Source organism: Cololabis saira, chromosome 5 (assembly GCF_033807715.1).
Source record: "Cololabis saira isolate AMF1-May2022 chromosome 5, fColSai1.1, whole genome shotgun sequence".
In the NCBI taxonomy this organism is placed as follows: domain Eukaryota; kingdom Metazoa; phylum Chordata; class Actinopteri; order Beloniformes; family Belonidae; genus Cololabis; species Cololabis saira.
This window is the reverse complement of record NC_084591.1, coordinates 21,610,196-21,623,641: the sequence shown is the minus strand read 5'-3', so window position 1 is coordinate 21,623,641 and position 13,446 is coordinate 21,610,196. Positions and strand designations below refer to the sequence as shown.

The following is a 13,446-nucleotide window of genomic DNA, read 5'->3' as shown; positions in this document are numbered from 1 at the left end:
GCAGAATGCAGCAGGAACGTAGGCTGCCATGGCTGCGATAATTAGAGCCGAGCTGGCAACCCGGATGCCGAAACAATACTGACTTGGTGATTGGGAGATAGGTGGAGGGTGGAGCTTCAGAAACAATACTGACTTGGTGATTGGGAGATAGGTGGAGGGTGGAGCTTCAGAAACAATACTGACTTGGTGATTGGGAGATAGGTGGAGGGTGGAGCTTCAGAAACAATACTGACTTGGTGATTGGGAGATAGGTGGAGGGTGGAGCTTCAGGCCAAAACAAAAAATGACAACATCAACATCAGTTGAGGGCTGCAACTCCTCTTTTTAAACTGGAATATCCTGGCTTGAGTGCTGTTGTCAGTGACATAAGTATTTGAAATGAACATGATTTTTAAATGTCTGTTGACATATCGGGGTCATTTTATGATTCGTTTTGTTATTGCTCTTACATACAGCTTTAACTGTTAGACAGCCTCTTGATTTAAACATGAACATTACAACAGTTCCAATACTGGATGGAGCTCTCCTCTGGTCCACCCTCAGTATCTGAGGATATAAAATCAGGTGTTGCCTGTATTCATTTTAAAGCACTGGCATAAGTTTTCTAAATTAATAAAAATAGCTAGCAGGGATGCGTTAACTCCATTATTTGACCGGAATGAATGTCATTGAAAATGTGTAAGTAGTATCAAACCCCTCCAGTACTTAGTGTTTTATTATTGACTGACTGGTGCCATCTGTGGCAGGAACATGGTGATAACAGACTGCAGACGCTTCCACCCTTCACACAGCAGTTGGTGCATCATCACTCATATTTGATTGTAGACATTTGTTTTATCTTCACCCTTTTCTTGCCAATAAATATGAAACTTTAGATGCCGTTTGTGTTTCAGCTTCGTGGGTCATTTGTAGTTTGGATTTTTAAGCCAGGAGTGGAGGTTTTCTGAAGCTCTGGTCAGAGATGAAAGGATTGTTTAATAGCTGGAAAAAGCCTGACTCAGAAATGGAAATTGGGAAATGAAATATGCATGATCTGTCCCCATTTCACCTATTATTGTTTAATTCATGAGTTCAAAGTGCTTGCTCATGCTCTAAATAAGTTTGTGTGGTGAGTTCAGGATTAAAAAATTCTCTACAAAAAAAGTATTGTTTAAATTGAGCAAGACTCTTTTTAAAACGATGTGCACACCAGCCACAAACCTCCGATCTTCCAGCAGCTGGATGGTAACATCATTTAAAAAAAACTGCAGGGCTGCCCTGATTGGTGGAAAGAGTACATCAAACATAAACCAATTCTGAACAAGCGGGAGGAGATTTCTATTTGATGAAAGAAAGACGAGGGAGCAGAGTCACAAACGTGGACGAATCCGCTATGACAGAAACAAATGTATTTTAAAAATATTTCACTGCCGATACATACAATACACTCATCATACTCATATATATTTGCATAAAGTATACTCTTAACATGATAATATTTATAGATTTGATACATTATTGTCAGGAGGGGAGGGTATATCAACAAGGGCAACACTTTATTGTAGTGTGTGCTGTAAAAACAATGAAACAAAAACAAAAAAATAAAAAATAAAACACTAGATACAGACAGGACCTCGCCAGCCTGCGGCCTGATTGGAGGAGGATGTGCAGGCGGTTCCTGGACCTGGAACCGGTACAGCTTTTTCACTTCTCTTCCCCCTGAGCTGGAGTCACGCTAAAGTCCCAACTGCTTGATGCAACAGAAGTCAAAACCTTCTGCTCGCGTGGAAAGAAAATGTGCTTCATTATGATTAGATCGGAGTCACAAGTCATCAGGGTTTTATTAAAGATGGATCGTTGCAGCTGAGCTACTGAATTAACCACAGGGAGAGCAGATTCAGACAGAATAATGTGATTATGTCTTTGCACAATTCAGTTTTTACTAATAATCGATCATTTAATTTGAATAATTAAATGTATTTTTTATATTCACAGGTCATTTAAAAAGGTGTTATCCTACGTTTAAGGTAAAAAGGATTTTCCCCAAATCTTGAAGGAGTACGTAACCATATTGCTGTAACAGTAAATCTTGCGTACCCCGTCATGGATCTGTGTTCAGAATGAATTAAAAGGTGTATTTTTGTTCTACCTGCGAGTATAAAACCGTTATACAAGAAAGCTCAACACAAGCAGATTTAAGGAAATATATAAAAAGGTGTTCCTGTATTATAAATAAGACATCCACGTTTTCAAAATGCATTGCAGGTATAATCCGGCGTTCACTAATCCGTCACAGCAACAACGTACCTTTAACACAACCTGACGCTTTACTTTGAGACGACATATCAAAAGCATTTAGTGATATTCTTTCAGTATATCATTTAAGCCACATTTCTTTCTTTCCACACCGGCAGGCAGGTAGCGGGACTGCCCCCTCCCCCCCTCTTCCGTAGTGTCCATGAGCATCAAGCTTTTTCCTCAACATCCTCCTACAATCAGACCAAACTTAGATTGAGCAGCAGACTGCTGGCGAGGTGAACCGGTGTTGAGAATATTCACCATCATGGAGGAAAGACTTTCCCTCAGACGCTCCGGGCTGGCCGTCTCTCCCGACCCCCCCATCAGAGAACGGTGCTTTGCTTACCCCCCTTTACCAAGACCATCTCTAAATACTTGCTCCTGCGCTGCATTCTAGCCCTCTGCACTGCACGGACAGCTTCAAGTAGTCGTAGTACACCTATGTCTAATAAGCGCTAAACTCATCAATCTCAAAAGGAAACTGCACTTTATTTTCTAAATCAATGTAACACAAATTTCTTTAGTAAGTTACTCAAGATTTTTTTAGTTTCTCTAATTGCTATCCATTACAAGTCATAGGGGGGGCATTTTGTTTTGTTTTAAAAAGAGAGTAAATACAAGCCAAGGAATTGCTAAAAAGGCAAAAACAAAACTACTTTCTCAGGGGCTTTTGTGTATCCAAAAGGTGATCCATCAGAGAAATCCGGTTTTAGTGAGCAACAGCATGTTATAAAAGGAGGAGAGCAGGTGGAGACCCTGTGACCCAGAAGCGTAGGTTTGTTGTTGCACCGAGCCGGAGCTCGGAAGTGTTTGCCTGGAGAAAGCAGTCCTCAGTAAAATGGCAGTGAAGACATGTTCTCATAGAAGAGCACTTTAAGAGTCCAACTGCTCCTTTCTGAGACGGGAAAATATCTGAGCCGCTCGGCTACAAGCGAACACACACCTGCAGGCTGAAATGAAGCTCCCGCCCGAGTCCCCGCGGCCTCGTTCTCCCCGTGAAGGCGGCTCCTCGTCGCCGCCGTCAACACACGCAGGAGGGAACGAGGCGGTGGGTCTTCACAAGTCCACCCAGAACTAAACCTGAAGCCTCATCGGTGGTGATCTGTTGCATCTCAACTGTCACCTAAGTGGAGTTTTTCCCCCCATTTTTAAAAAACGAACTGTGAGACCAATCACAGTTTTTCCCCCAGCTGCTCTGGGTGAAAGCTGGGCTCCAATTATTATTTACTCTATTTATTTATTTAAGCTGAGTTTTTCCTTGCCACCGTTTCATTTAAAAAGGGATTTTCTCCTGCTGGGGGAGTTTTTTTCACTTGTCATTGTTTCTTTTAATATTTACTCAGGGGTCATGTTCTGGGTCACCGATAACAACCTAGATACAATTTGTATTGTATTACAGATTATACTGTTTATACACAGTACACACATAATTGAATGGAACTGAATTTAACCGGGGACAGATAATTAACTTAATAGTGCAATTCACATGCAGGAAGTCATTTTCCTCAGTGAGGAGCAGGATATGATCTCAACTGCTAATATTTACTTCTTCATTTTTATTATTCTTATTTTTTAACTAGTTTCACATCATCTTCTGCCTCTGTTCAGGCAGTTTGGCTCAGATTCAAATGGCCACATTTTAGATCAGTTCTCATCATCTTAAACTTCATTCTGAGTTTATTTTAACATTATTTACCAATCAGATTACACTGATAATAAAACTACACTGTAATATCAGACACATGTTATAATTTTGGACTTGTGAAGAGCCCTGAAGTAATATGATGGTGGCTTTATATCACTTACTCCCAAAGAAAGCTACGACGCCATGCGGCCGACCTCCAGAGCAGCTTGGGGCAAAAGTCATTGATACTCGTGTTGGATGAGGAAACAGAAGCTGAGTGGCTTTTTCTAAAAATATTTCTTTCTTTTCAAGGTTTTGAATGCATTTAAATACGTGAAAAACATCCAATTGTGATTGTTTTGTCAGCGATGGTCCTTGAAGCTGAGGATGTGTGTTGACTTGCAGCGGGCTAACAGGGTTGAGGCCCGAGCCTTCTGTCGGCTACGAGGAGGCCCGACCTCGAGAGGGCGCCGAGGCCGCTGCAGACGGACACCAAACGCTCCCCACATCACACTTCCACCACTGTCCGGGAGTATCTCAGAAGTCCTGTGTTGGTTTGGGGCTGGCTGTCGCCACGGCAACAGCGGGGGTCCAGAGCCACTGCCCGACTCAAGTCAGCCAGTGAAGCAGCGAAGACATGTTAGCACCACAATTCTGCAACGTTTTGTTTCCATTTGCCGAGTCTCTCTGGCAGGGAGCGCCTGATCTGCAGGCAACCAGCAGTGTAAAAATAATACATCTTTTTGGAGTGGGAACTCTTTAAAATTCCTAACATTTCCCCTCAGGGAAACTCTGTAGGTCCTCCTACGAAGAACGATGACTCAAAAAGTAGGAGTGAAATCTTAAAAGCCTTCCAGCGTGAACTGGAAACAACATCTAAACCTCTTTTGTCGTGTAAGTAAAAATCTTTAGTATCTACAAGATTTTCTCAGTTAAAATACTCGCTTGGTGAGACGGGCATTTCTGCAGTGTAGTTGTGTACAGAGGGCAGGAAACTTGGCAGCCAGAATTCAGTCCGAACACTCCATCGGTGGCTCTGGTTCTTCCCTTCCAGCCGTCTCACAAAGGCCAGGGCAGGTCGCTGAAGTCGACGGGGCCGCCCAGGCCGGCGTCCGCCTCCAGCAGGGACATGATGACCGCCATGGCCGCCTCGTCGTTGCTGGGGCTGCTGGAGCCGGGCTCGTCCATGATGTCTATGCTCAGGTGGGAGTTATCACCTAGACGAGGACGGGTCCATGACAAAAATGGATAAAACATTATATGTGGAAAAGATTACACAGAGTCATGAAAGCTGAGCGTGTGTGTGTGTGTGTGTGTGTGTGTGTGTGTGTGTGTGTGTGTGTGTGTGTGTGTGTGTGTGTGTGTGTGTGTGTGTGTGTGTGTGAGAGACTCACTCATGATGGACTGGTTGGAGTAGGGGTAGCCGACAGAATCAGGTCCAGGAATGATCCCTGTGCTCGGCAAATCGGGGGTCCCACCGTTCTGAATCTATGGAGGGGGAACAGAGACGCACGTTTTTCTTTTTCTGAGGGGAGTTTAACGCTCAACACAACATCTCTGGTGAAGGCTTTACTAAAACCTGGAGGATGCTGGTGAACCGTTGTATTTTAGGTAGATCTGTGAATTACTTCAGCATTAGGCTTAAAGGAGGACCAAAGATATTAGGAAAACCACTTATCAGTGAGTAAAGTAAAAAATGTGAACTTTCTAGTATTCAGTCTGTGCCGCTAAGCCGGCAGTATCCATCTTAGGCTTTAATAACATCCCTTGTAGGTTGAAATCATGATTGTTTAAGAAAAACAGCATCAATACTTCAGACTGGAGACCGACTAAGTCAGCTGCTGTTAGATAAGCAGAAATGCACTTGTGGTGCATTTATGACACTGGTTTTTACCTTCTTGCCCCCCGGGGAGCAGGAGTCAGGCGGAGGGGTGCTGGTAATATTTAGAGGACTGGAACCACAGCTGGAGGGAGACGAGCCTCGGATCCTGGAAGAGAAACAGATGGCTGCAGTGCTTCTGAAACTTCCTGTTTACTCATCTGATCATTTCCAGACTTGTGCACAGAGCGATGCATTTGTGTTCACATCAGATGCACGTAAAATCCATTTTGATTGGATATACGTTTCCTCATTTTAGATCTAGTGCATATTTTTCAAACTGGACACAACATCAGCATTGCAACATCATTTTGAAGAACCAGAAACCATTTCTGGTTTATTATAAACAGTGCAAATGAACCTATGTGGTAATACCACACCAGACCACACGGGGGCAGCATTTCACAAGGAGTTCAGACGTCAGTCACTGATGCAGGACAACAACATGCAGCTCTGATGGGACAGGATTACAAGACACGCAGGGCTGTCCCCATTCATTAGCACAGCTTTGGCAGTGGCTCTTGTGTCATCACAGCAGATGCCACCGTGTGGTCAGAAGTGGTATTGCTGCAGAGTTGAACCTGTCAAATACTGTATGTTTAACAACTTATTTTTAGTTTCTTCTGAGGCCAATAAGTCCTCACGTTTTTAAAACCACATCAGGATTTTTCACCTCAAAAAAACCTCTTATTGTTGATCAGCCGAGATCAAAACATAATTACTCCCACTTCCATTTCTCATTATGTGTGTGCTGGAAGCCTTTATGTGAAAATACTTCCAGTTTGCAGGACAGAATCTGTCCGACCAGAACACAGAGCATGCAGTAAAATGTAAGCACATCTTAGTAAAGAGTGAGTTGTTCAAAGTTGCCATGACGATACAATAAATATCTATTTGGCAGAAAAATCAGATGTTTAATTGTCAAACATGACAGTCTGCTCAGTAAATGCACGGACCCGTGTTTTTCAAATGACTAAAACTGACTCGGCACAGAATAATTATGAAGTCTTTGTAAAAGGTCAAATTCTGCGCACAATTTGTCACAGATGCTTTTCTCTGTTGCCAGCATGTACAACTGTCTTCTGATATCAGATAAGTCATCTTGGCTACTGTTTGCGTCATCTCCATCTCTGATCTGCAGTAAAAACTAGGCCACAGTGATTTTCCATTACAGGAGCGACACGCTTTTTTCCGCTCGACTGCTTTTGGGCGTGAAACAGAGCTTTCTTTTGCTTCTCGCACCTCTGGATCTCCATCACTTCCTCTGCTATCATACGTCCAATCTTCCCAGCTCCTGCTCTCGTGCCACCGGGGATGCCAGGTACAGTCTGCAGCGCTCGCCTGCCGCCACCTGCCAATCAGGAACCAGGAAACTCAATTAATTCAGTGAGAAGACAACCGGACTCATAGCAGAAATTAACTGCATTCGCTGTAATTCTTGTTTTGAGTCATTCATTAAGGAGTGCGAGAAGCCTCTTACCTTCTGAGGTAAGACAACTGTCCATACTCTGTGGAGAGACAGCAGACTGAGGGTAATCTGATCCTTCCATCATAGGACACCTGAGACGGACAGATCAAACACAAATGGAAACACTGGACACCTCTGAGCACCGATGTATCACATTATGTTCGTTAGCCAAATATTCCTGCGGAAATGTGAAACGGATTCAGTATTGGGGCACTTACGAGACAACAGTGTTGGTAGAGACGATGTACTCCACCTCCTTGGTCCAGGGGTTCATAAAGCTGAACCATCTGCTCCTCAACGTAATAAAGGAACCGTCTTTGATTTTGAATTTGTAACAGTTGGTGTTGATCTTCTCTCTCATCTGCAGCACTGTGGACAGTGGAAGGAAATCATTGCAACAATCCAAACAGAAGACAAAAGGATTTATAAACGGCCCCTTCTCAACGGAGCCGTTTCAGCGGCGTTGCCACAACATACCTTGTCGGTGACATTCTGCCAGATGGCTGATGTCATCCTGGTGGAAATACTCGTAAAAAGAGGTTCCAAGCAGCTCTTGGGGCAGGTACGCTAGGATGGCCGTGGCTCTGCAGGGACAGACAGCGGATGTGTTGGTTTTCTGCAGGTGTTGCTTGGCTCAGCAGTTTCTTTCCTAAATATGTCACTTAAACGCCACAAAATTCTCAAACTTCAACTAGTGTTGAATTCAGCCCGTAAAAGCTCGACATTATTATTCTGAAATTGTCAATGATGTATAATTGCATCTAATAATGGCAAAAAACTCGATCCCAATTACTAAAAGATGTTTCTGTGTGCAGGACGAAGTGACATCTAAAGATGCATGAATTGCAAATTGCAAGGAACTGAACAGTCAAATTAAAAAAAAAAAAAAAAAAACAAGTATAACATTTACTAAAGCTGTGCCAACTTTAAAGACAAAGACCCTACAGGACAGCACCAGTCTTATTTTCATATAATTATACAATTATAAAAACAAAGTATGAAAGTGATGCTACGTTAACCAGGTGAGCCTGAATGTTGACCCATTTAATGAACCTTTAGAGGTCTCAAGTGCTTCATGTAAGCTACTAGTGGGAGACTTCAAGCTACAGATAAACACCCCCCAAAATTAAATACTGGGCAACTGAATTGAAGCATGGTTCACTAACTACCTGCCTCTACTGTAAAGTTTACTAATAAATAAATAAAATAAGTCACTGTCAGCGAAGGTTTTGCTCTGTTAGGTGATTTTCTACAAGTTGGTGCTTGTTGCCAGTTTGTGGATATTTGATTACGTTAAAAAAATGTTTCCTCCTAGAAATTATGGGGGCAGAGTGGGCCTGGACAATAAACCAAAAATGTACTGTTACCGACATTCACTGCGTTTACAGACGTCAATTTCCTCATCTCGGTACATTCAGTGTTTTTTTTTTGATCGAAGTCTTTTTATTTTCAACAGAACATACACATAAAAAGGTACACACACATGTGGGTTGCCTAGATATATTAGTAGCTGCCGTGCCTTCTACAAAGGAAATAAGTGGCTGCCAAATGGCATAACATTTTCCGGTGGATGCTCTTACAGTATATCTAATTTTTTCTAGATGAAGGTGACTCATAACATCTTAAATTCAGTGTTTTGATAAAAAAAAGAAAATAAACATCTTTTTGTCTGTTTTGACTGTGTGCTGATGGGCTAGTTTCATTCCCATTTAAGATGGCGTGTCTGTAATCACGTGACTCCAACCATCCAGTCTGCACGAGAAGAAAAACCCAAGAAATTGGCTGATGGTTCAAACGAAGAAGCGGCTGACATAACAGGGCTGTCTAGTGTGAGACTCGTGCATTTCAACAAGTTCACACTCTCACGCCACACATGGCATTTCTCATGCTGAGAAATTAACTTCACCGCACAGTAACTCCAACAGTAACTCCAACAGCTCATCTTACAAACGAGTCACGACACTTTGCACTGAGCTCTCAACTCAGAGCAGCTGTCTGGAGTCACCGACCAATCAGCCAATCTGAAAATAGATTATTTGGTTGCCGGCTAAGTGTTATCGTACATTTATCGCTAGAGGTAAAACTGCTCAATTTATCGTGATTTTGATTTGAGGTCGTATCACCCAGCCAGCAGAGTGAGATGGCCCACAAGCCACTATGGTGATTATTAGTCCATGTGAAGTTCTGACAATGTTACAGAGTTCCTAGTTTGTGTTTTCTCTTGTCTCTTGTCTGAGTTTACAAAGGATCAGCTTGCATTCCCTAGAGATGAAAGCCTCAGCATTAGAATCATTCCTGAAATCATTTTTCATAAACATATACTCTCTCATATGTATCTTTCAAATTGCTCCCTAAAACGGCCGATAGCCTCTCTTATTGTAAAGGTTGTTTAAGAAGCTATTTGCATAAAATCTGAATGATTCACAAACACTGGCTAGAAGTCAATACATAATACATGTGTAGACGGCTGTAACGCCCCCCCTCTTCCATTACACCACTGTTTTGATCACTTCTTTATAATATCCTCATTCTTCATCCAAAAACAATAGTACGAGTTAAACACCACCACCACTAGGGCTGGGCGATATATCAAGATTTTAATATATATCGATATATTTTCAAACGCGATATGGTACGAGACAATATCGTTTATATCGATATAGCTTTTCTTTTTTTTTATGATTTTGATATAGCTTATTTTGTGACAAATTGACTTGAATGTTTTATTTAAGACTTGCACAAATGTTTTGTTATTTGCACAACTGTCAACCTCAGTGGAAAAGTCTGCCTGTTACCGTCTACATTGTATTAATTGCACAGTGTATTTTAATTTAATTGTTATGCAGGAAAGGGATATTTGTTTTATTTTATTCAAAAAGCATTTTTATGCTATATATGCAGGCAGTTTATTTTTATTTCATTTGTTTTATACATTTTGATATTGTGCAGACCTCTGTTAATAAAGGAACCTGTGTGACATTTGGCACGAGGCTTTGTATTAAAACTGACTGTTTTTTAAGGGTTTGCCTCAGAAAAAAAATGAAGCTAACAGAGATGCTATGCTATAATGCTTTGGGGGAAACCCCAATTATGGCACAGAAAAAATATCGATATATATCGAATATCGCCATTCAGCTAGAAAATATCGAGATATGACTTTTGGTCCATATCGCCCAGCCCTAACCACCACTACACAAAATTAAAAAAAAATATGATAGGGCTTTACAAATCTGCAATATTGACCTTTAAAATTAGCCAGAGATTTGCCCTGGTTAACCCCCCTCCTCACCTCTGGTCGACGAAGACGAACTTGCCGTCGATGGCGTGCCGGGAGACGTACTCGGTGGGCTTCACCCTGATGTCTGCCACGCTGGGCTGGGGGACGATGTGGGGGTGCAGGCGGCCGATGGCCACCAGGCAGCTCAGGTTGCAGCCCTCGTTGTCCGGCTCGTTGTCCTCGTCCAGCCCCATCTTAGTGGGCGGCCAGCTCTTCAGGTAGCCCGTGCTGTGGATGGTGCAGAAGCTCTTCCGATCAGCTGTAAGGAGAAGGAGAGGAGGGGGCGGAGAGACAGGCGTTATGATGGGAACACCACCTGCCTGCTCCACAACACTGTATTGAACTCAAAACACAAGGATTGAATTACAGTTACAAAACCAGATATGGCGAGCTGAAAAACAGGATTCATAAATCCACATATCGTCTAAAAGGTTCACAAAAGTATGTTTTGGCAAACGCACATCGGGGAAAAAGAAAACGACAATCCCACAAAACTCCTCCATTTTCCTACAGAATTTGTATTTTTCCTACAAAAGATGTGATGCAGCACGAAATTGTTTCTCTGATCTATTCAATACATTTGAAATTATTTTGTGGAAACCCTGACTCTGAGGACTTTCACACCAGATTTGTTTGGTTTGGTGAAAATGATGTCTATGTCTGATACAGTGGGTCTTATTTGGGTCAGAAAATGATTAATAAATGTGAGATCCTTGGACTTTTCCCATGAAAAAATGACTCATGTCTTGGCCTAACCCAAAATGATAAGAAACTCCTTCATATTTCTATTTTCAAAAGGAAGTAACTAAACTACAAAGTAAAGGTCAATAATAAAGTAACAAACTACTTGTATTAATAGCAGTTATGCAGCATTGAGAATTCCGGGATTCGGACTGCAGTCACTTGCAGAACAAAGCAGTAAATCAAACGCAAAGAAATGAAAGTGAGTGAAAACGCGGCAGGAGGGGGGTTCTGCAGAGAATGACACCATTAAATAGCTGAAGTGATTGCAGGGATTATTTTTGTATGACTTTTGTTTTCTGGGAACATTCTGCTTAGCTTGCTGTGGCAAAGTGCCCAAAAAAAAAAAAAACGTTTTCAATGTGCAACTAAATATTTCTCATCATGACGAATCATGAAGTTGTGGTTTTAATTATGTTTTTAGCCAAGAACAATCCAATCTGTTCTTTCACTTCAGAAAGTGCAACTTAGCAGTCACCCTTCTGCTTTAAGAGCCTCTGTTACCGTTTCTACCATATTCAACATTTTGTTACAAAAGAAAAATGTATTTAAGGAGGCAGACTTCCTTGGTTGTGCAACGGTAAAGCCCCTGTGCCAACTGAGGTGTGATTCCTCGTTGACTGTTAAAAATAGAGCAGAGACACGAAGAGACGGGAGTTTTTAGTTTCAGAAGTCAGTTACAGAAATACTGAAGACTGTTTGTCATATGTGGTATAAAATGAGGGATGTGAAAATAATTGTTTGGTACTTAAGGATAAAACTGATGAGATGCTTTAACCAGAATAAACCACTTGCAGAGGTGGTGTAGGAAAAAGTAATGCATGAGGGACAGATCCACAAGGACATGTTACCTTTCTTCTTAGAGCAAGTAGAAGGGAAGTCTTTGTCCTCCACTTTGACAGACGGTCTGTTGCACTTCATCCGACAGAAAAATGACCGCCTGGCTCCGGAACAGAGACGCGATGGACCCGGGGTGATGTCCGTCTTCACTGGAAGACCGGCTGAAAACATCAACATTAACAGCTTTCAAAACAGTATTCTTCCTTCTTCTTTCAGTCAAACTCTTCCTGGCTTCTTCATTGGTGGAGAGCAAACATTATCTCCTCTTTCAGTTCACCATTTTAACAAAAAGACATTGGAAATATAGACTCCTGGAGCAAAATTCCAGCCGACTCTGCTGCTTTTCAATATGCTCTTGTTTCGGGCTAATTAATCCCAAATATTTTTCATCATTAGTTATCTTTGGAAGGTGTTCAGCAGTATTTTATACTATTTCTTGGAGATATGACACTCAAACCTGGTTACCACTGAGCACACAACCCATTAAGCTATGAAGTCAAGGCAGAGTACACCAGGAAGAAAGAAAGGGATCAACGTCAGATGCAAGAACAGGACTTACTTTTAGCGTCGATGAGCCTCTCTCTGGGGGCTGTATCCGAGGACGACAGTTGCTCCTTGACCTTTGCGATGTCCTTGGGATGAAGGTAGTCAAACAGGCTTTGACCTATCAGATCATTCTTAAGAAAACAGGGGAGATAGACATGAGATTGAGGCAGAAATGATAATATAATGGCAATAATCATGACATAGCATTGACATCTTTTTATGATCAAATTCCAGCAACATTTAATTCTGTCGCTCAGTGCCGTCATTTCATTTATATAAAAGTAAAAGTTTTCCTGCAAGGCACCAATCTTTTATTTGCACCTAAAGTATGGAGAGAAACAACATTTTCAATTCAAGCGAAGGTTGAATTAGATTTTCCATGACCGTGAAGTTGTTCATGACAATCTTTCTATAATCCTCTTTCTAGGCAAATAAAGATAGCACTGTGCCTCTGCATCAGCTGCAGACTCACTGAGTACAGAAAAGTTTCGACTGATGAAATTGAAAAGCATGACTTGACTGATTTTCCATCGTTACAAAACATTAAAGTGCATCTTACCATTACTATAAAGTTTGTCTCCCTTCTTTCTTACTTGTAAACTTGCCACAAAAAGTAAGGACATTTGTGTTTGGTAGATTATTTCTTTGTTGTAACAATGCTTCTTGGCAGTAAATCTTATACAGGTGGAAAGCCTGTTTATTTTCCTTTTTAAATGGTAACATATTTATAAAGAACATGCATTTGCTACTGAGGCTCCTGTTTGTTACATTTTTAAATTCCCAATATGTTGTTT

At 41.6% G+C, this 13,446-nt stretch overlaps 1 protein-coding gene across 3 annotated transcripts in view; it reads right to left on the bottom strand.

Annotated features, from left to right (window-relative positions):
- Positions 1-1,371: 1,371 nt before the first annotated feature.
- The window catches only part of bmal1a (basic helix-loop-helix ARNT like 1a), a 38,285-nt gene continuing 26,210 nt past the window's right edge, over positions 1,372-13,446 (bottom strand). For all 3 annotated transcript variants that reach the window (XM_061721199.1, XM_061721198.1, XM_061721200.1), the window contains 10 exons: positions 12,666-12,783; positions 12,118-12,267; positions 10,538-10,784; positions 7,726-7,832; positions 7,467-7,617; positions 7,261-7,340; positions 7,023-7,131; positions 5,796-5,889; positions 5,296-5,389; positions 1,372-5,118 (listed from right to left, as the gene is read on the bottom strand). In XM_061721199.1, coding sequence (XP_061577183.1) covers positions 4,961-5,118; positions 5,296-5,389; positions 5,796-5,889; positions 7,023-7,131; positions 7,261-7,340; positions 7,467-7,617; positions 7,726-7,832; positions 10,538-10,784; positions 12,118-12,267; positions 12,666-12,783 — 1,308 coding nt within the window. In that variant the 3' untranslated portion in view covers positions 1,372-4,960. The remainder of the gene's footprint in view (positions 5,119-5,295; positions 5,390-5,795; positions 5,890-7,022; positions 7,132-7,260; positions 7,341-7,466; positions 7,618-7,725; positions 7,833-10,537; positions 10,785-12,117; positions 12,268-12,665; positions 12,784-13,446) is intronic.